Here is a 22,649-nt window from a genome sequence, read left to right as displayed (position 1 = left end):
CAAAACAAAGGATGAAAATAATCTTATCAACTGATGCAGAAATAAAACTTTTGAAAATATACAACATTCATTTTTATTAAAGCATTCAATAAAATAGGTATAGAAAAAAATTACCTCAACATAAAAAAGGCCATATATAACAAATCATCAACTAATATTTTACCCAATGGTGAAAAAACTAAAACCTTCTCCTTTAAAATCAGGAGCAAGACAATGATATCCACTCTTTTCATTCTTATTCAACATAGTTCTGGAAGTTTTAGACAGAGCAATCAGGAAACAAAAAGCAATAAAAAGCATCCAAATTGGTAATGAAGAATTATGGGTCACTCTTTGCAACTGATATGATTCTATATATGGAAAACCTTAAAGACTCCAAGAAGACTACTGGAAACAATAAACAAATATAATTAATTGTAATAATACAATTCATTATGCAAAAGCTGCATAATACAAGTTAATGTACAAAAATGCATTGCATAAATATATTAAAAGAAGAAAAATATAAAATAATGTATTCCGTAGAGCATCAGTCGAGTTCAAAAAAACTGAATTAAGCTGTTTTTCACAAATGCATATCAAAAAGCTATAACAAAAAATGAATTAAAGAATTATAGAAAATCGCGTTAGTGGTTTTCTCTAGTTGGGAGAGGAAATACTATATTGGAAAGCACACATGAGATTTCTAGGATGCTAGCAAGGTTCTAATTCTTAATTATATGATTAATTTTTAAAAGGTACACAGAAATTTTATGTGGTATTTTCTATTTTTGACATATACTATAATACAAATATGAGGAATAATTTAAAAAAATTATCTTTGGATAATGTTGGTATTGTAACAGTACTGGATTTTGATCCTACTAATCTATATATTTTATTATAATTTATTATCTAGATGGATACCCTAAAAATGAAATTGAGTATAAGTGGAAAAAGCCTTCTGTAGAAGTGGCTGATCCTAAGTATTGGAGATTATATCAGTTCGCATTTGTAGGGTTGCGGAACTCAACTGAAATTTGTCACACGATCTCTGGTAAGAAGAAAACACAAAAATAGTGATATAGCATTTGTACTTAAATCTATGGGTTGGAATCTATATTTCTAAATATTTTTAGAGCCAAAATAAACTTTTTTCTTTCTTTCAGGAGATTATGTTATCATGACAATTTTCTTTGACCTGAGCAGAAGAATGGGCTATTTCACTATTCAGACCTACATTCCATGTATTCTGACAGTTGTTCTTTCTTGGGTGTCTTTTTGGATCAATAAAGATGCAGTGCCTGCAAGAACCTCACTGGGTATGACATATAATATTATACTACAGTGTCACAGGACTTTTACAAAGTTTTTAATGTGATAGAAGTTTAAAATTGAATATATTAACATATTTCTCTACACTAAAACAAAATTAACAGATACTCTCTTACAATATGATGTTGAAATACATATATGAAAAACAAGAAGCAAAAAGAATTGCTTCTTGAAATTTTAGAAAACATTTTATTTTTTCCACTAATAAAGGTCAAGGAAAGCATAAACACAATAAAAATTAACACATAAAATCATATATAATCACTGATTTTCAACATTTTCTATCGCTTTTCATCAAGTTTTATTTTCCTTTTTAGCTGAATCACTAATTGGGAACATTTATTGACTGGTGTGTCGTTAGCAGGCTTTGAAGTGCCTTGCTCATACAATAGTGCTAATGAATAGTCAACTGTTCTAAAAGAACAAGAAGCTTCTAAGCTCTTGTAGTCTGTAAAATGTGTACTTAGCCTCTGAATATTTTGAGTTTCCTGTAGAATTACATTGATTTAAAAGGTAACTTGTAATTCATAGTTGATAAAATAGACTTTTTTCTTTCTTTAGTAATCTATTTCAATAATCAATGTCATATAATAAAAATGTTTCCAATTGCTATGCATTTAAAAAAAATTATACATTCATGTATTGACATACATAGACAACTCACTGATCAATTGATTCATTCCCAAGAATAATGCAGGAAGTGAATCACATTACTGAAAATTAAAAAGCAAATCACATAAAAGTGGCAAGATAAAACCTGAGGCACCTAACTCTGTACTTGAAATGCAGCACCTCTGGGAGTCTAAACAGAAGAGTAGACATAGGTAGTGAATAATATGCACTCGTACCTGAATTTTGTTTCCTATTTAAACAATCATTATTATTTCAAATTACTTTTGTGTTTAGATAAATAAATGGTTAGAGTATGTATATGTTACTTTGAATATGACTTGAATAGTATGTATTGTTAGTTATTCTGGTATTTTTTCCTAAGAGAATTTGAATGAACTATTTCTTCCATTAGTTTTTATGAAGACAAAAATCATATGCCTTAGTGTTATGAAAAAGAATAGTCAACTATCGAATTATTTTTTGCACGAATTTATATTTTTTATATTAGGATATCAACTGTAAAGATAAGTGATAGATCCTACTTGAAGAATATCTCACATAATTCTGGGTCTATGTAGTTGGAATATAAAGTTTTTAAGTATACATACATGTATATGTATGTGTACTTCAAATATATAAAATTCTCTGAGCTCATTTATTCAACATTGCATTTTAATCAACTTTTATCAAATGTTTTTTATAAGCAAAACAGTGTTCTAGGTACTTTAGTATTAACAGTGAACAATATTTATAAAATCTTTTTTTTAACCATTCTTTTTTTTTCTATTCTGTACCTTTTTATTTTATTTTTTTATTTTTTTCCCATGTTTATATATTTATTTTTTTTAATTTTTTTTAATTAATTTATTTACTTTTTTTTTTAATTAATTTATTTACTTTTTAAATACATTTGTCTCTGCCTTCCCCCCACCTCTTTCCCTTGCCCCCTCCCACCTTCCCTCCCTCAGCTCTTCCCCTTTGGTTTTGTCCATGAGTCCTTGCTATATGTTCCTTGACTTTCCCCTTCCCTTCCTTTTCCCTGCCCGCCCCTTCCCTCTTGTCTCTGTTGATTTCTTTTCCTTTCAGTGTTGCTGGTCATATTTTCCTTGCATCTTTGCATTGTTGGTTAGGTTCCGCTTATAGGTGAGATCATATGGTATTTGTCTTTCGCCCCCTGGCTTATTTCGCTTAGCATGATGCTCTCCAGTATAAAATCTTCATGTTCGTGGCAATGTTTTAATGATGTAATACAAGTGGTGTACAAATATAAAAAGCACAGAATGAAATGCCGACAGCCATAAAAATTATGAAGAGAAAGCAAAAAAGAAATGGCTACAGAATCACAGGGATGTTGGTAGACATACTGTTTGCTATTTTATCTCAGGGAGTCAGGCTAGACCTCTCTGAAGATGTAGCAGACACACAGGAGTGTAGGAGCTAGCCCGCTGGTATCTGGTAGAAAGATTGCTCAGGCAAGAGAACTAGTTCTGAAGTGGGGTCTTCCTTATCAGGCCATGCTTGAAGTGCAGGAAGAGAATTGTGGCTAAAGTTGGTTGACAAGTGGTAGAAAATGAGATTGAAGAGGTAGGCAGTAGTTAGATTATTTAAGTATTAGTAGGTCTTTTTAAGGATTTTGGGTTTTATTCCAAATGTCATAGGAGATTATTGTAGGAGTTTGATCATGGAAAGACATGGAGAAAATATCAGTGAATCTGCTTAATATCTCACTAAAAGTCAAAAGACTAAAATTTCCCAGGGAACATTTTGTAAATTAAAAGTTACTAAAATAATAAAGATTATAATGTCTTCATGTATTTAGAAATTGAAACATGACCTTTTAGGTAACCTTTGGGTCAAAAGAGAAATTAGAAAATATTCCAAACTAAATTTTAATAGGTATGTATTATGTACATTTTTGCAAGATACAGGTAAAACATTGCTTAAAGGGGAACTGTAGATTTATAATGCTAATATTAGAAAGGAAGAAAGATTTAAAGTCAGTATTCTAAGTATCCCCTTTAATAGCAAATATGTAAAATAAATACGCGCGTGCACAGCGGAGCAAAAGTAGGTTTACACAAAGCCTCGTGTCTGCTAAAAACTGGATAGTCTATCACTATAGAGGAAGGGAAGGGTGGGTAGAGGCATTCAGCTCCTTGCAGTCCTCAGAATGTAGATGATTAAAACACACAGGCACAAAGAACACATTGAGCATAATGTAGCTATGGTTACCAGTATTTTTTCTGTAAATCACAGTAATCATACCCTTTTGTGTCCATTGTTTATTTCTGCTTACAATATTGCCAAATCAGATGAAGGAATAAAAATGGTCCGTTTGATTATTTCTCCTCTTCTGTCGTTGTGCCCCTCCCTCCCCAGGTATTACCACAGTTCTGACGATGACTACCCTGAGTACAATAGCCAGGAAGTCATTACCGAAGGTTTCCTATGTGACTGCGATGGATCTCTTTGTTTCTGTGTGTTTCATTTTCGTTTTTGCAGCCTTGATGGAATATGGCACCTTGCATTATTTTACCAGCAACAAAAAAGTAAAGACTGCTAGAGACAAAAGGATAAGAAACAAGGCTTCGGTATGTTAAAAATCTATGTTTCATACATAGCAATTTACTGTTAGAGGTACTGTTTTGAATACTTGTGTTATCCTTGCTTCCACTAACATGGGTGCTTGAGGTACCCTGACAAAAAATAAATAAAATGAAAATGAAACTGGAGTACCTAATATTGCCCGTCAAGGAAAGAGTATTTATGTTTCCCCTTAGACAAGACTCTTGAATCACATATGTAAAGACTGCTTTTGTATACTGTGACTCTTCCCCAACTGGTGAATTCTAGTAATTAAAAAATATTTAAGATCATTCTTTAAAGAGATTCTATGTTTGTGTGAGGAACTGGAATTTGAACAACTGGTGGCCCCCACGTTAAATTTACCTTTTAGAGACAAAGATTCCTCCTTAATATTAGTATTCAGCTGTGTTTGAAAGTCATAGCTATACAGTTCATTTTAGGTATCTGTATATTTATACTCTCTTATTCCCTCTTCCCAATAGTGTAACAATCTTATAGCCCATAGAGTTGATACATTAGAACTGATTCTAAGATATTCAAATCTTGGATTATTGACTATAATTTATTGTTATAATGGTAATTCAAAAACCTTACATTAATATCTAACATTGATAATACCAAGTCCTCCTGTAAGCATTTTACGTGCTTAATATTGTTTATTCTCATATGACTACAAGTTCAATAATTTGCACAAGGACAGCCTTAGGAAGTGAAGGACCTAAGACTCAAACCCAGGTCTCTTTTAGTGCCAGAGTTCAAGTTTGTAATATTTCTTTTATATTTCCTTTTCTCAGAGAACTCAGAAGGTAAACATCTATTTCTCACAATTAATTTAAAAAGGCATTTCATGCTGACTCTAGAAAATGTTTTCAAGTGGATTTGTTCCAAAATACCCAAATAAATGAAAACTATATAAAATAACTATGCAAGGGTGGCAAGCTTGTGAGCTTACTATAGAGTTTATATAATGAGGCATAGAGTTTTTGATATTGTCTCCAAAACTTATTAATTCTAGGGTTCAATACTTTTCCACTCCCCCATTTTCATTAATTTTGTAATAAAAATTTTGCTATACTTATACATTATATTTTGCTTTTCATGTTATACTTCAAAAAACAAATCTTTATAAATTTGCTTTCAGATTCCTACAATATCCCAAGAAAGCTGACAGTGCACATTTGGGAACTTAACATTGTAGAATTAGCCTGTGAGTCTCTCAAGTTCATGTTATTTTAACTTATACATAGGACATATTATGACCCCTGAAGGAATACGCCATCAAAGGGCAATGGTGTTAACTTTAATATTGATTTGCTAAATTTTAAGTAATAAAAAAATGCAGGTTTTCTACTATTTTCCTTTATCTAAAGGAAAATCTAAGCCAGCACATCTCCAGATTTTCCATTTCATCATTTACTCATCTGCAACTATATTCAGTTACTACCTTGAAAATTTTACTTATGGAAATTGTGAACGAAAGCCAGGGAGTATACAATCTTGCATGGGTTCTCTAATTTCATTCTAATAATGTGAAATGTAGGTCCTATTATTATAACATCTAAGGATAAAAAGCCAATAAGGGGCTGCCGCTAATCACTTTGACTCAGGATCACACATTCTCAATCACACTGTATGTCACATTTTCTCAAAAAGCTAAAAATTATAGTGCAAACTTTAAAATTATGATGTTTATTTAATCACTCATTTACCAGATATTTATTAAGGACATACATTAGGCACTATATTAGAATAGTTATTCAAGAAAAAATCTACATATTGAGTATTTAAAATTTAGCATAAGCCCAGGAAAAAAAATACTAAAGATGAAAAAATAAGGAATAAATATAAAATGAGAGTTTGAAACACTAAATTTCAAATATCAAAAGTTAAATTTGATATAATTGACAAAGACACAAAAATATTTTCTTTAAAACCATTCCCCAAATTAAAGTTTTATAGTTTTTTATTTCTGTTCAGTTATGTAATTCATTTTTTCTTTCAATAATAAATGACACTTTGATTGAAAAACTGGGATCAGTAATCAAATCTGACTTCTTGCTTGGTTCAGGCATATATTCTTGCTAATCAGGTAAATCCATGAGTTCACTTTTATAAAGAATACATTTGCTATTTTTTTCAAATGTCCTATTTAAGAGCTTTGTGGAATCTGCTTTCTTCTGTTTCAGCCAGGAAAATCAAATGCACAACTTATACCGAGAAATCTTGTCTGTCTCTCTGTCTCTCTCTCTGTCTCTTTTTCTCCTCACCTTCTGCTTTCTCTCCCTTCCTCCCGTCCATCTCTCTACTTTTTTAATAAGCTCAAAATTCTGAATAGTTTAAAATGAAGTATCTTTTTTCTTTTTTTCCTTTAAATTACTATGACAGTAGTCAGACCAGGACCAAAGACCTTGACTAAAGTCACTGAAAGGCCAATCTGTTTATTAAACAAAACTAAAATCCCCTGGATGATGTCCCATTGACTACTTAACTGAGAATCCCAGAATACACCAATTTATGTCAATTAGGAAAAGATGGTATTTGAACACAGTAAATGTTTAGCCTCAATGAACTCTCTTAGAAAAATATAAATCAACTAAGATGCTTTCTACTTTACTATCCACATGATATACTAGGCCTTTTCTCCTTCTCTTCTTCCCTCCCTCCCTCTTTCCCTTCCTTCCTTTCTTCTTTTTTTCTTTCAATATTTTTTCATTTCTTCCTTATTTTTATTGTGAATGTCAAAGGCATTTGATTTGGTCCATATTCCCATCCAATATATGTTATTGTGTTTTTATTTCTACTCATTAAGGATATAATTTGGGTATGTTTGGGTCAATACCTATTTCAAAAAAACCATGAAAAGTTAACTATATTGGAACTTGTACTTGAAAACATTTTTGAAACAAGTAAAGGTCACAGAAATGCAATAGCAGTAAGCTAGTCATTATCAACTGAAGAGTAGTTCATGTGAAACTCGAATATTCAGTCTATAGATAAGTAGAAATCTCAGGAAACTGTTATCTCCCCAACAGTCTCCTGATACATTTAAGGATAGAACCTACTAGCAATTTCTCAATTTGATTAAAATGTAAAATGATAGAGATTTATTTCACCAATGAGGGACAAAGCACTTTGGAGAGAAAAACAGTAGAATATGTTTTCCGTTTTAAGGATCTTTAAATGTAGTTGTAGCAAAATACATGAGGCATGTAAATGCAAGATAATAAAGTGCAATACAAATAACAGTCCAATGTAAAATACAAAGTAAACACAGATACTACAAGGGAATTAGCAATTAGATGACTAATTTCAAATACTTTTTCAGAAGCAAAATATTTTATATGATTCATAAAAGTAAATGATACTTTTAAAGAAGATGTTCATTTTGGAACATCTTGATTTCATGCTCCAACATAATGATGCACTGACTAAACACGTGCGTAGTGCTGAGAATAGCCACAGTAGAGTGCAGAGATTTCCTTCCATTTCAATAATTAATAATTCATTCAAAAAGCTGTAAATATTCTTCCAATGGAAATGTGACAAAAAAGATTACAAAGAAAGTATGATATTGTTGAAGTAGTTCTTTGCATAATAAGTTGTGGTTTGCAGGAAAGCAAATTAGAAAGAGCATTTAAGACAGAGGGAGCTATTCAAAACAAGTTGGGCCTCACATATGAAAATAAAGAGTAGACTGATATATATATATGCCCCAATTGCATTGTCCAATAGAGTAGCACTAGCCATATAAGGCTAGGTTGGTTTAAATTAATTAAAATTAACCAAAATTTAAAATTCAATAGCTTAATAGTGTTTATCACATTTCAAGTGAGTGGCGGCTACCATTTTGGATGGTGCAGATATAGAATATTTTTATTATCACCGACAGTTATGTTAATCAGTGCTAGTCTAGAAAATAGGAATCTTAGGAAAGAAAATAGGTAGGTTGAAGGTAGAAAAGCAGTTTATGCCAAGTTGTGGAAAGTGTCCAGGACCATAATAAGAAAATTAAATTTTGTCCTGTCATCTCTGATAAGCCATGAATATTTTTAAATAAGATGGCATATTTGGGTTTATGTTTCTGAAAAATAATTAGAAGTAGCATAGAACAAACCTTGAATGGCAAAAGAGGCAAGTAGATAAATTTGGAGACTGCAATCGCTCAAAGTGTAATATATTTTGGAGAGCTGGACCTAGGTTATTAGAGTGGAGAGAAAGTGTGGGACAGTTGTTTTCTTTTATGTGTGTTTTTGCCCACAATTCCTATCCCACAGCAAAAACAAACAAAAACAACAAACCTTAGTTTTCATCAGTGCATGCCTATATGAATAAACATTCTCCTCTCATCCTGAGTATTAAAATAATGAAAAGCTATTTAAGTATATAGTTTCACAAATTATAGACCTTCTTTCCTGAATGATATTTTGGCAAAGCTCACAGGAAGGGTCATTTCATATTGGTGATGTGTGAAATACTGCAAGTTATTTAAATGATTGTAAAGAGTCAGTGGAAGTGGGATGTTTCCAACATATAAGGCAACATTTAATATCAGTTTTGACAATGTCATATAATGCTTTGCAGGCTTATGAATATCACCACCAATTGCTATTTTTCTATCTTGATTTCCAAATAACACTCCTTTATATTTCTCTTCTTACTGAAACCACCATAGATTATTACAGCAGAAAAGGACCAGATTAATCAGGGGTGAAGTCTCCTTTAAAAAAAATCGAATTTTATTAGTAATACATGTGCATGGTTGAAACCCATGAACAAATTAAAAAATGTAAAATGTGAAAATTAAGAATAAAATTCTCTGCCATGTAGCCCTGTTCCCAACCCTAATAATTAACCACATTTTAACCATTTTTAAATTTAGTTTCCTCTGATTGTTATTTCCATTATATTTCTAATTCCTACTGTACCATATTTCAAAGCAGTTATAATTGTATAAAGAATAGAAAACTATAAATTTCTCATGTCTCTTTCTTATTCTCTCCTTTAATATTTTATCTTACCTTTAGTAATTAATATAGGTTTATTTAAATTTTTAAAATAACACTTAAATCTCTACTTGTTAATTCATTACTATGACTAATTCTGCCCTGGCCCAGTAGCTCAGTTGGTTGGAGTGTCCTTAAGATATGCCAAGATTGCAGGTTAGATTCCTGGTCAGTACACATACAAAAATCAACTAATAAATGCATAAATAAGTAGAACAATAAATCAATGTTTCTCTCTCTTTCCTACCTGCCTTCACCTCTCTCTAAAAATTAAATAAAATTTTATTATTATTACTAATTCTAATGCCAATATGACTATTATATCTTTGTCATAGTCTTTTATTCTGAAAATTTCATTATCATTTGTTTCTTAGTGGTGTGAAAATTTATTGACCTCATTCATTTCCTTGTCGCTTAATATTCTTATTTTTTATATCTGAGAATTTTTTTATTCTTTATTGCAATTGACTTCTATTTTCTCCTCTAAAGCTATTGTTAGATAGATTTGAGACTTCATAGGTTAATTATCTGTGTATCCCAGGTATTCTTTTTATTATATTTTTCATTGAGGTATGTTATTTTTGTACATATTGTGGTCAACATCTTCAAGATTATATTTTACAAAGCTCAAGATTTCTTAAATTACAGTAACTTGAATTTTTAAAAACTTTTATTTTCTAATTGTATTCCCTCCCTTAAAAAAAATTACTGTTGTTCAAGTACTGTTGTCTCCATTTTCCCAGCACCACTTTCCCTTGCTCCTCCAACCCCCAATCCTTTTCTTTGGCTTTGTCCATGGGTCTTTTATACATGTTCCTTGACAACCTTTCTCCTTCTTTCCCCTTTGTTTTCCCTCTTTTTTGACTTAAGTGCCAAAATATCTCTTTAAGTATTTCTGAGTAATCTAATTAGAAAGTTTGTTCTCTTAGTTTCCTGAATTATTAGAATCAATAATTCTAGTACTTCATTATTTTTTGTGTGTCATTGTTTTACCTGGAAGTTTGTTAGCAATTTCTCTCCAATAGATCTGGCACGTTTGGAATACAACTGTTAAGTTGGCAACTATGAGGTTTCACTTTCACTTATGTGTATAGGAAACATGACATCTGACTGCTTCCAAACATACATGTATACACCCTACATAATGATGAGGGTGTTACTAGGACAACCCAGTTCCAAATTCAGGAGCCCTAATCCTTACTGAGGTGGCATGAGATTATTTATTCACTCATTTTTAGATGGTAGAGAAGCAAAACACCAACGTGTCAGCACCTATACTTCTTTGCGTGTACAGTAGATGGGCAGTAGTTCAAACAGATGCAGCTGTTCTTGAGATGGACATTTAAAACACCTAATGTCATATTTCCCCTCCTGTTTACCATTTCCATTCCTTCCTACCTTAGAGTGTGAAGCTTTGATGGAAAGAACAACTCCTGTGCTCCTGTTCCTATTTCCCGAGGCTCTTTTTCTGAAACGTGGCTTCCTCTGGTCTCCTTTATGCATTGGCTTATTTCCATCTCTTCCTTGTCTTTTAAAAACTTATCTCAAATTCTGACATGCTGATGAGCAGCTCATCATCACCAAGACTTACTTTTATGTGTTTTTAACACTGATGTGCATTTTCTAATTTTTTAATTTCTGACAGACTTTGCAAAAGTGGAGGGGAGGAAACCTATGCTGAGGTTGGCATTTTCATGTGCTACTTTTTAAATGGGAAATTTAATAGTAGTAATATTAGTCAGTATAGCATAATATTGATAACATGACCTAATAATGTTTTCTATTCATTTTACTAGTATTTAATAGCATATAATTAATGATAACAATTATATTTTGTAAATACATATATAAATATAATTTGTACATAAATGTTTTATTTACTACTTAATAATGTTTAATGGATATTGGTATGTCTTAATACTTAAAATATACTTTGTATATTTAACTGTATTATTAATAATTGTAATTTAGAATTTAATATAAAACCAGATACATATGCATATGTAATAAGGAGAATGCAATCAATTTTTAAATTGTTAAGTTCAGCTACATTCTTAGTAGTTTTTTGAAGTCCCCAAAAATAGTATGCTCTCAAAACATTAGCATTTGAAGAAAAAGAAAACTATTCCATTTTTGGTATATCACTTAAACTGATTTATTGTTTCAAAGCTTACTATTTGGGGGGGCAGAAGATCTTTACTTGAAAAGTTGCAAGGTGGGTAATATTGTTGCACTTCCGATAAGGTTTGGTATATTTATATATTTGAATTAATCTTTTGGTGGTTTGTGGGTCAATCTTGTCAGTCAAAATATTTTCTTTTATTTATACTGTGTCAGCTCTATGACTATTTTTCTCAGCACTTATTTAAGTATATATATTTTGTCACATTCATCATTCATTAAAGTGCAATTTCTGAATTTTTGGTGATTTGGGAGGGGGCAGCAGGAAACTGGAAAGTGGTCCATGTAAGTTGTCACTGCTTTCGGAGCGCTACCTGATTTTGACCAGTAGAGATGAGCCTATTTTTTAAAATAACCCACTTGCCGTCTTTCTCCATTTTTGTGCACTTTAGTTTTTAATCACCTCACTCACACACACTTGATATCTACTGACAAACATACTGTATTTCCACTTATGGCAGTTCTGAGTGATATAAGAAATGTGTTTTATACCACATAACTTGAAATTGCCAAATGCCAAACTTGTATGCTAATCACTTTTCACCCTGATTAGCATTTGAACTATGTTAGTGGAGTATTAAATGAAAAGGAAATGAATACCAATTTGTCGCAATTTTGTTCATAATTTTAGTGCTCCAGTAAAATTTAGACTCCAGTAAAGTATCCCCAAGTGTTGACCTGAAAAGATCTGTCATTAACATTTAAGAATTCACTGCCTCTGCTTTTCATGAAACATCTAAATGAGTAGAGTCATGAATTTATTTGGGTTTAGGGCATTTCTCCTTATCTTTGGGATGCACATTTTGTTTCTAATAAGGATATCATGACTTGTGTGATGCTTTTATCTTTTTTAAATATCACAGAATGTGATCATTTGCTTCTTTTTACATATATGGAATTTTTAACATTTAGTGGTTTGTATTCTATGTTCCTCTTTGTAAATAAAACAGTTAAATGTAAATCTAAATATTAAGAAGTCCTAATTTTTTGTTTTTAATTTTCCAACCGTAATTAATTCTCATGGCTTTGTAATATATTTATTTTAAATTTAAGATTTAAAAATGATAAACCTTATTAGGAAAAATTTAGATCAGATTAAAACAATTTTTATAAAGTCAGCATTGTGTTTGCTGTTTAGATAATACAACCAATGATTATAATACACTGTAGTCACATCTTAAGATAACCTCTGAAATATGCAGAAGCACTGAAGGGTAAGAGTTAATAAAGCTGCAATCTTCATTCATATTTTACTGGCCATTTTATTCAATGACTCATTAATTATTTTTCTGGTAACATTTTTGATGATGTCCAGGTTTTTGTGGTTCTTTTATTATTGCTTGTTTTAACACACAGTTTATGTAGCCAATTGTGATACAACAATGACAACAACAATAAATATTAGCTATTGGCAGCTGAGTGCTTGCTATGTTTCAAATAATTTTGTTTGGCGCTTTATGTACGTTGTTTCATTTAACTGCCAAATAGATCCATGTATTGTTGTTATGACTTAGGTAGCACAACAGCAGAACAGTTACATTGCCTGTTCAAGGTCATATGACTCTACTGGGCAGGGCTAGAATTTCTGCCCAAGCCTTCCTAACTCCAAAGTGATTGCTTTAATGCCCCATAGTATCCTGGACTTGCTTAAATTTACACACACACACACACACACGCGCATACATACATGCATTTTTCTGGAGGTCTGTCCAGAAAATGTCCAGCCAGTTACTATAATGAGAATGTTTTGCAAGACATCAATGTAACCTGGCAGCCAAGGAAAGCGGACTGGAAAGTGAATGCTGGAACAATGACAACTTCACTGCACTAGTTAGTGGGAGCGATAGATTCCTTTGAGTGAGCAAGTGTACTGTGTGTTGCATTCAAAATGTCTGAGCAAGTAGAACAATGAAACTGCATCAAATTTTGCATTAAGATTGAACATTCCTCTCGGAAACTGGATGATTCAGAAGGCCACAGATAAAGGCAACTGGTGATTGGCAGCTTTGTCGTGATAATACACCCACTCATGCATCACATCTCGTGAAGTTTTTTGGCAAAATATCAAGTCACCGAGGTGACTCAACCCCCATGCAGCCCTTTTGGCTTTTCCCACAACTGAAATCACCTTTGAAAAAGAAGAGATTTCAGACCATCGATAAGATTCAGGGAAACACAACAGGGCAGCTGATGGCAATTGGGAGAACTGTGTGATCTCAAGGTGCCTACTTTGAAGGGGACTGAGGTGTCATTGTCCTGTGTACAGTTTCTTGTATCTTCTTCCATAAAGGTCTCTATTTTTTGTATTATATGACTGGATACCTTCTGGATACACACACACACACACACACTCAATTAAATAATTAAATTTATTAAGGTAATGCCAGTTAATACGATTATATTGGTCTCAAGTACAGATTTCTATGACTCATGATTTGTATATTGCATTGTGTGCCTGCCACTCAAAGTCTAATTATCTTCTGTCAACATGCATGTGGCTCCATTTACCCTTACCTTTCTCCCACCCCTTCCCATATTTAAGAAATATATTCGTATTATTTAAGTATTATTCAGAACCTTTTGTCATAAAAAGTTAAAATGATATGTGTCTCAAACAATCCTGATAATAATAGCAGCTATTTTACTGGGTAAGAAGAAGCATTGATCATTTTACATAAGTTATGAAATGTACTCCTCACAGCCATCACAAAAATTAGGAACGCAACTTTAGCATTGAGGATAGTTACATTGGTAGAATGAAACAAATTTTGAACTCTAGTTGTTCTGAAACCTAAGATTTTAACTCACGCCCAATCTTTCTCCCAAATATGATGCCTTGATCTTATCCAAGTCCCATGATAACATTTTTTATTTCATTCACATCTTCTCAAAGCTCGTTTGCATTGTCCAATACCATCTTTGCTATTTTGCTTGTATTAGTAAAATGAAAAACTTACATAATATGACATAATAACAAATATTAATGACAAATATCATAGAAATATATATTTCATTTTGTTTTAGAATTAGAGTCATGGTTAATATTTTGATGGATCATCTTTCTAAAGGTATAACATATATTTCCTTTTTGAGGGCTTTTTTGCTGCATGGTCTTTGAAATGTAAGATAATATTGTTATGTTACACAGTAAATTATAAAGTAAAAACCACATTAGGTTTGAATACCATTTTGATTTTGGGAAACCAAGATTACTTTTACTGATTTTTTTTAGAGCTTGCCTTGAGGCAACAAACTGATTTTTTTCATTTTTAATGCTGTTTTGTTTTTCTCATTTACTATTTTACTCAGATATCCCCTGGACTCCATCCTGGATCTACTCTGATTCCAATGAACAGCATTTCTCTGCCACAAGGAGAGGATGATTACGGTTATCAGTGTTTGGAGGGCAAAGATTGTGCCAGCTTCTTCTGTTGCTTTGAAGACTGCAAAACGGGGTCATGGAGGGAAGGGAGGGTCCACATACGCATCGCCAAAATTGATTCTTACTCGCGAATATTTTTCCCAACAGCTTTTGCCCTGTTTAATCTGGTTTATTGGGTTGGTTATCTTTACTTATAAATTCTACTTACTAGGAAGAAATCATAAGAAGTTTGAATAAATCCAATACAATCTACAGTGCTTCAGTAACATGAAGTTTAAATTTAAAATTCAGAGAAACTAATGACTAAAATGTGAATAATATGGTAACCATTTTAAGGCTTTCATAGGAAAGTCAAGTTTTCATATTAACTTACTTAAATTTATGAGATTCCTTGTATAATCCAGCCAATTAACTGTCATTATATATTTTTACTTGAATTTTATTTATTTTACTTACATCACATTTGGATTTTGAACTAAATTTCTTGATTTATATTTTAAAGATGGAGTAATTTTAATACATATTTTATTTAAATATAATATCTCTCTATATAGATGTATATGTGTATACACGTATACAGATATATATAGGAACCTAATCTAATGCCTAATATTTATGCAGTAATTTTTGCCTAGAAATATTGCTAATTGGATTTGTTTTCTTGCTTCTTATTTATATGCCTTGTTTGAAATAGAGCTAGTTAAAATCCTAAAGCCATGATTTCCTGGGATTCATTTTCAAGATCTTTTACTCCCAGAAAGAAATTAATAATTTTAAATTCTTTATTAATTAAAGAAGAAAACACAAATTTTTACATTGTTAAGTGGCCAGTTTGATCTGTGTTTTAATCAAGTCTGTTTCCTGACACAATATTAAATAGAACTCATTATGTTCTATTAATTTTTTAAAAATTATATTTATTGGGGTGACATGGGTTAATAAGATTATATAATTTATTTGTGATTTACAAACTAAGATGGAAACCACTGAAGTCACCTTTTTAAAACACAAGTTTAAAAAAATAAGAATGTTGCATTTAACCATTTTATTCTCTTTCACATTTATGTAGCATGAAGAAGTTAACCCTGAAATATTTAGCTCTACCAACACTGAGATTAAATGGAGAATTGTTTTTTCTGTATGTTCTACAAAAGTGTTTCATTCCTTATATTTAAAAAAAATACTGAGAAACAGTAATGCTTCATGTTAAAGAATTATTTCCTAGCAAATTGAGTGATAGTTCATATTGAAAGTATGGTCCTTAAACATGAACTATCAACATTTTTCAGACTAGAAATATCCTAGAAACAGTTTTAGGCATTTGCCGTACATTTCCTTTTCTATCTCCTAAGTTTGGACCCTGTCAGTTTTATTGACTTTGTTATAAATCCTTATGATGTTTTCTTTTCTAGGAAATGATAGCAATCCCAAAAGTCATGTTAAAGGTGAAGTATTACTGTTAGAGGCACCTTTAATGAACGTGACTATGGGAGCTCTCTAAATTGTTAAAGACAGGAGCAGAGACAGTTTCACTATATTTTAAAGCCTGTTGGTTAATAGTTTCCAGGATGTATCTTTTGTTAAAAAGATGTTAAATTTACACTTAAATCGTTATATTCTTGTAACTACTTTGGCATATCAATCATTTATAAGAAACCCATATGTTTGCATTACCATCAAATTCTCTAGAAAATCTCCAGAGTGATATTGGAGATAAAAATTTAAAATTGTTTCCATTGCCAAGAAAAATTATCAGGATGTTTCTTGATAAAGACCTATTTTATGTTAAGGAGATGAAGCTATCACCCATTCATTTAACACTCTAATTTTAATACAATTATTTGTTTACATGATTAGTGAATATGTGAGTGAGGGTCTGGCATGCTTATATGTATGTTTTTGGAACATAGTTTTTAAAAATCTGAATGTATTTCATTGTGTGCTCTCCAGCTATGTCTGAATTTTTTACTATGCTTATAAACTGCTGAAAAAATTAAGCATAAATTGAACAATATGCCCTAATATCCACCGACACTGCTTTTTTTGAATGGAGAGCCAAAGTAAACTTTGGCCATGTAATATATTCATTTGCAAATCATTCATGCATTCATTTTGCAATATTTAGTATTAATAGATATTCTTAATGTGAACATTAGTTTTGGGGTAAGTGAAAAATGAAGTACCCATGAAGAATAAAACACTCCACTAAAATGTATTATGTCTATTTCCATAATACATTTTCAAAGAGAATGCAGTTTTAAGTGACAAAGCTAATTCTGGGATGCTTTCAAGTCTATCTGAGCATGACTATATTTTTAAGATACTTAAAAGGGCTTAGTATAAATATTTTTGATTTTCTCATTGGTGTTCCATTAACTGGCTTTAAATGTTGACAATATTACAAATGGAAATAAAAGTGATAAAAACATAAAAGATGTTTTTCTATATACATCCATTGTATATACCATCAAAACAACAACTTTGTTTAAAAGTCAGTGGTATTTTGAACAGTTTTATTTAAATATGTAGATCAGAAATAGAGTATATAAATATTATTTCTAAAAGTGAGAATAAAAAGGTGAAAGTGCAGTGTGGTGATTCTTTTTATAAGAAATAAAGTAGAGCTTATTTTCAGAGGGAATGCAGTTGAATTTTTGGTCTTCTTTAAAAAAGGTTATCACCTTGAGAAATAATTTTTATAATTCTATCTCTTTTTCTAGTGAGTTATGTCTTAAATTGTTGGATTCTGGAACTTGTGTTTCCTAGTTGCTTTAAATGCTTTTAACACTCACCTAAAAAAGTGAATACAGAGAATGGGAAGGATAATTGTAGCTGAAGGATACAGAGTCATTTAGAAAAATGTTAATTCCTATGGACCATTCTCTAAATAAGTAACAAGGATATAGAAGTTATGAGAAAGGATGTTATGATTCATATAATTTTATCCTCTTGGATTTACAATGGCATGATAATATTTTATTTATTCTTCAATTACATAGATAAGCTTAGGCTCATTTGAAATTAATTTCTAAAATGCCAAGGAGTTTCTTAAAAAACAAACAAACAAAAAGTTATGTGGGAATTTATTAGGGAAAGGGAACGATTTCTTAATAAATTTGTCTAAATATAAACTTTTAATTTAAGTAAGAATTAGATAACTCATTGGATTCATTTTAAGTTAAAGACAGACATCACTGAGACATTTTAAAAGCTGATTAATATCAAGTTAAGGTACAGTAAATTTGTGTAAATAAATGGACAATCACCACGTTTTCTTTTTTTTTCTTTAATGTGTTCCCATATCCTGACATCAGTATAGAGTCATAACAAGTGCTGTATTGTTGCTGAAGAGCAAGGCCAAATCTGAGGGCAGCAGCATGCTTGCCAATGATTTATCATCACAAAAACTCCATAATAGTACTTCCACATAGACAGACTCATGATTGTAAAACTGTATTCCAAGTCAAATGTTGTAAGGAGATGCATCTTGTACTTTGATTCTACCAGGATAAATTTAAGTATCACATAATAAAAATAAGTACATATACAAAATTATTAAAGTTCTATACCAATGACTATTTTCACTCCTGCAATATTTCCTGTAGCAAAATGCCAAATTTGCAATGACTTCATCAAACAGTGCTAGACTCCAAGTGATCCATTATACATTTAATGAGTTAGCATTTGTCCCACCTAAAACATTTTGAAAATAGTTTCTGACCAAGCTATTTTTCTTTACATCAAGTTTATGTCACTCCTCAGTGTTATGCCCTATGTAGTCCAGACATATTTGCTATTATGTTTCTGTTGAACTTCATTGCTTTTCACTGCTCGGAAGCCCTTGACAGGCCACTATAAAGTCACAGAGACCCTTGCCAAGTCTCTATAAAAGCAAACTAAAACAAACCAAAACAGACAAATAAACCAAAAAATCTTTCCAGTTGGAGTTTCCAAACACTATTGATCACATTGCTGTAGTAAATACAAAGTGAGTTCTGCTTCTTTTGTGTTTGCATTTTAATAGTGACATAACAATTCAAATATCAAGCTCTTTGTATGTATAAAATACATGGCTACAGCGGGGAATACACAAAGGTGAACTCTCAAGGAAAATATAAACAGATGATGAGTTATACAATTTAAAGGAGAAAAGATAATGCTGGGGAAATTTCTTGGAAGATATGTGTTCAGAGATGGGAGCTTGAGATCGAACATGTCAATAGGTGAGGTTAACAGAGGTCACACTTTGCAGTTGAGTAAATAGCTTGAATAAAGAAACAGAAACATGGTCTTAAAAATTTAATTTTAACTGAAGTTTAAGATTCAGATAGAGGCAATTGAAGATTATGATAAAAAGATAGGTTGCATCCTATGGTAGAGAGGTAAGAATATAAACTTCAGGAGGCTGGGTAATACTATAAATTTGAAGGGTTTCTGAAGATGCTTGAGTACAAAAGAGCCATTATTTATGCTGCAGAAGTTTCATCTTATTGGTATGTGATGTTTGGAGTAAGAAAGCAAGTTAGGAAGCTACTATAATACATGAGGTAAAAGGGAACGAAGGTCAGTACTCTGGTGATAGAAGATGAGTCAAAAAGAAGAAAAGATAACCCCTGAATAAGACAGTCTAAGTGAGATACATGAAACTGTGATTAATACAGACCATATACTGAGTGACGGGGAGTGTGCGAGGGGACAGGCAGTGCTGTATTGATAGCACATATTTACATGAAAGTAGACACTAGGACCCAACAGTGAAATGTTGAATGTATTGCAAACTTCTCTGCTATTACTTTGAACACTTTAAATCAAATGCATATTTTTTCTATGCATCTTTGTTTTTCCTATATTAGAGATGAAGAAAAAGAATAGTATCCTGAAGTACAAATCAAAGCATTTCTGTCTAGGTTATTTTGTTAATGATATGTTACTTATTAAAAGGGCTTTCTTATCAAATAACTTTTTATTATTTCTAACTGTAGGGGGTTGTGTATTTAGACAAAGAGAGGAAAGAAAAGGAACTGTGAACAGAAATGAGATGGAGTAAAACCAAATTCTGGAATTTGATTTCTGATTCTCAAACAATTTCTAAAATATTTGTCTCAAAATAAATGTTATTTTTTATTCTTGGATAATGAAATGTACCCTGAATCTCAGAGCCTGTAAATAAGAAGAGCGTGTGTTAACTGCAATGCAGTTAAGCAGAAGGGCTAATTAACAGATTTTAAGACATGGTTCACCTAAATGAAAATAGTTTGGGTCTTCATAAGTCACTGTAATCACAAATGTTTGCATCCATTAAGTGTGTGTAGTTGGTTTGTACAATAAAGTTTTATGGCTTGTTATTGTAATGGCTTCTATTGTCTGCTTCTGCCTCATCAGTCTGGGAGAATTTTGTGAGTATCTCAAATTTTCAAAGTATTCTGTACTTTCATTATTCTAAATGTAAAATAAACTCAGTAACCTGTTATGAAATAAAGGGTTATACTCTCTTGAAATGTGTTTTATAATCATTTCATACAGATATGTTCCTTTATTCTTTGAGTATGTAATGTTAACTTTATCATTAAATTTCTGATCAATGTTATTTCACATTTTTTAAACATGAACATAAATTTACAGTTTATTCTAACAAACTATGATTTTATCCTAATCTGGACTGCCACATACTCTTCCCCAGGTGAGTCAACAAAGGCAATATTATTAGCTAGTATTAACACTCAGGCCATTCCAAATTTCCTGCATTATAAAAATATCTTATTTCATTTGAACAAAGTCAGTGAAAGAAAATTAAAATCCAAAAAAAATCAGGAAAGAAGTTATCTTCTGCCTCCCCCTTTTAGTTATGTCTTCTCTGCCACCAAAGTGCAATACTTAAAAAAGTGTGATTCTTCCCTCAAGCACAATGTTTTCGTAGAAAGCTGAAGAAAACGGGGGAGAGTTTCATGTTTCTTGAGCACCCACCATGTGTCCGTAACTGTAAATGCAGCATACATTAATAATTACTCTTCAGAGCAAAGGAGATGGAAAAACCAAGTCTCAGCATATTAGACATATTCTCCAAGTTAATATACCTGTAACTTGAAATTCAATTTAGATACCTCTAGTTGTAGAGATCATTATCTTTCAATTACTTGAAAATTCCATGTTGACAAAGTAATTCTTCATATTTCAACACTAATACAGGTTTCATTCACAAAAGAGTAGTTTAGACCTAATTAAACAACCAGTTAATTCTGTTTAAAGCACAAAAACACTACATTATTCAGTAAGAGCATAAACTTTGCTCTCTCCTTATTTCTTTTTTTTTTGTTTTTTTTGTTTTTGCTTTTTTTTAATTTATTTACTTTTTAAATACATTTGTCTCTGCCTCCCCCCTACCTCTTTTCCTTGCCCCCTCCCACCTTCCCTCCCTCAGCTCTTCCCCTTTGGTTTTGTCCATGAGTCCTTGCTATATGTTCCTTGACTTTCCCCTTCCCTTCCCTTTCCCTGCCCCCCCTTCCCTCTTGTCTCTGTTGATTTCTTTTCCTTTCAGTGTTGCTGGTCATATTTTCCTTGCATCTTTGCATTGTTGGTTAGGTTCCGCTTATAGGTGAGATCATATGGTATTTGTCTTTCGCCCCCTGGCTTATTTCGCTTAACATGATGCTCTCCAGTTCCATCCATGCTGTCGCGAAGTTTAGTAGTTCTTTTTTTCTTTCTGCTGCGTAGTATTCCATTGTGTATATGTACCATAATTTTTGATCCAATCATCTACTGATGGGCATTTAGGTTGCTTCCAACACTTGGCTATTGTAAATTGTGCTGCTATGAACATTGGGGTGCATAGGTTCTTTTGTATTGGCGTTTTGGTGTTCTCAGGGTACCACCTCACACCGGTCAGAATGACCATCATAAACAGATCCACAAACAACAGGTGCTGGCGAGGCTGTGGAGAAAAGGGAACCCTAGTACACTGTTGGTGGGAATGCAGACTGGTACAGCCACTATGGAAAGCAGTGTGGAATTTCCTCAGAAAGCTGAAAATGGAACTGCCTTTTGATCCAGTGATTCTCCTGCTGGGACTATACCCTGAGAACATCTCCTTATTTCTGATGTAAACTTAGCTTCAGCTGAAACATTTTAAACATGTACTTAAAGTGTTTCAGAAAAACTATCCCTGTTCTCTAACCAAATATAACACAGTACTGACTTTTTAAAACTAAATTTATTCGGAAAACATTGGTTAATGGGATTATGAAGTTTTCAAGCACACAATGCTATGATACATCACCTGTATACAGTACTGCGTGCCCACCACCTAAAGTCAAGTCTTCCCTCACCATATACTTGACCTTCTTAATGCTTTAAAAACACCTTACCCTCCTTCCCTCTGGTAACCACCTTACTGCTGTCTATGCCTATGAGTTTTTGTTTGCTTTTCTTATTTGTTCATTTGCTGCTTTCAGTTTGATATTCCCCATATGCATGAAATCATACCACCTCACACCTGGTAGAACAGCAATTATCAAGAAGACAGGTAATAAGTGTTGGAGATGTGAAGGTAAAGGAACCCTCATTCACTGCAGGAA

The 22,649-nt window shown here is 32.0% G+C and overlaps 1 protein-coding gene across 2 annotated transcripts in view; it reads left to right on the top strand.

Moving 5' to 3' along the window:
• The window catches only part of GABRG1 (gamma-aminobutyric acid type A receptor subunit gamma1), a 54,824-nt gene extending 39,344 nt beyond the window's left edge, over positions 1-15,480 (top strand). The window contains exons 6-9 of one of the 2 annotated variants that reach the window (XM_054582132.1): positions 899-1,036; positions 1,149-1,301; positions 4,429-4,517; positions 15,006-15,480. In XM_054582132.1, the coding sequence (XP_054438107.1) occupies positions 899-1,036; positions 1,149-1,301; positions 4,429-4,517; positions 15,006-15,275 (650 nt within the window). In that variant the 3' untranslated portion in view covers positions 15,276-15,480. Of the gene's footprint in view, positions 1-898; positions 1,037-1,148; positions 1,302-4,305; positions 4,518-15,005 lie in introns of both variants that reach the window. The other variant, XM_054582131.1, reaches the window with a different exon arrangement.
• The last annotated feature ends 7,169 nt before the right edge of the window (positions 15,481-22,649 follow it).

The sequence above is a fragment of the Pteronotus mesoamericanus genome, unplaced genomic scaffold, assembly GCF_021234165.1.
Source record: "Pteronotus mesoamericanus isolate MK-2021 breed Mesoamerican mustached bat unplaced genomic scaffold, CSHL_Meso_final contig_68, whole genome shotgun sequence".
Lineage (NCBI taxonomy): Eukaryota > Metazoa > Chordata > Mammalia > Chiroptera > Mormoopidae > Pteronotus > Pteronotus mesoamericanus.
This window is presented reverse-complemented; position numbering and strand designations above follow the sequence as displayed.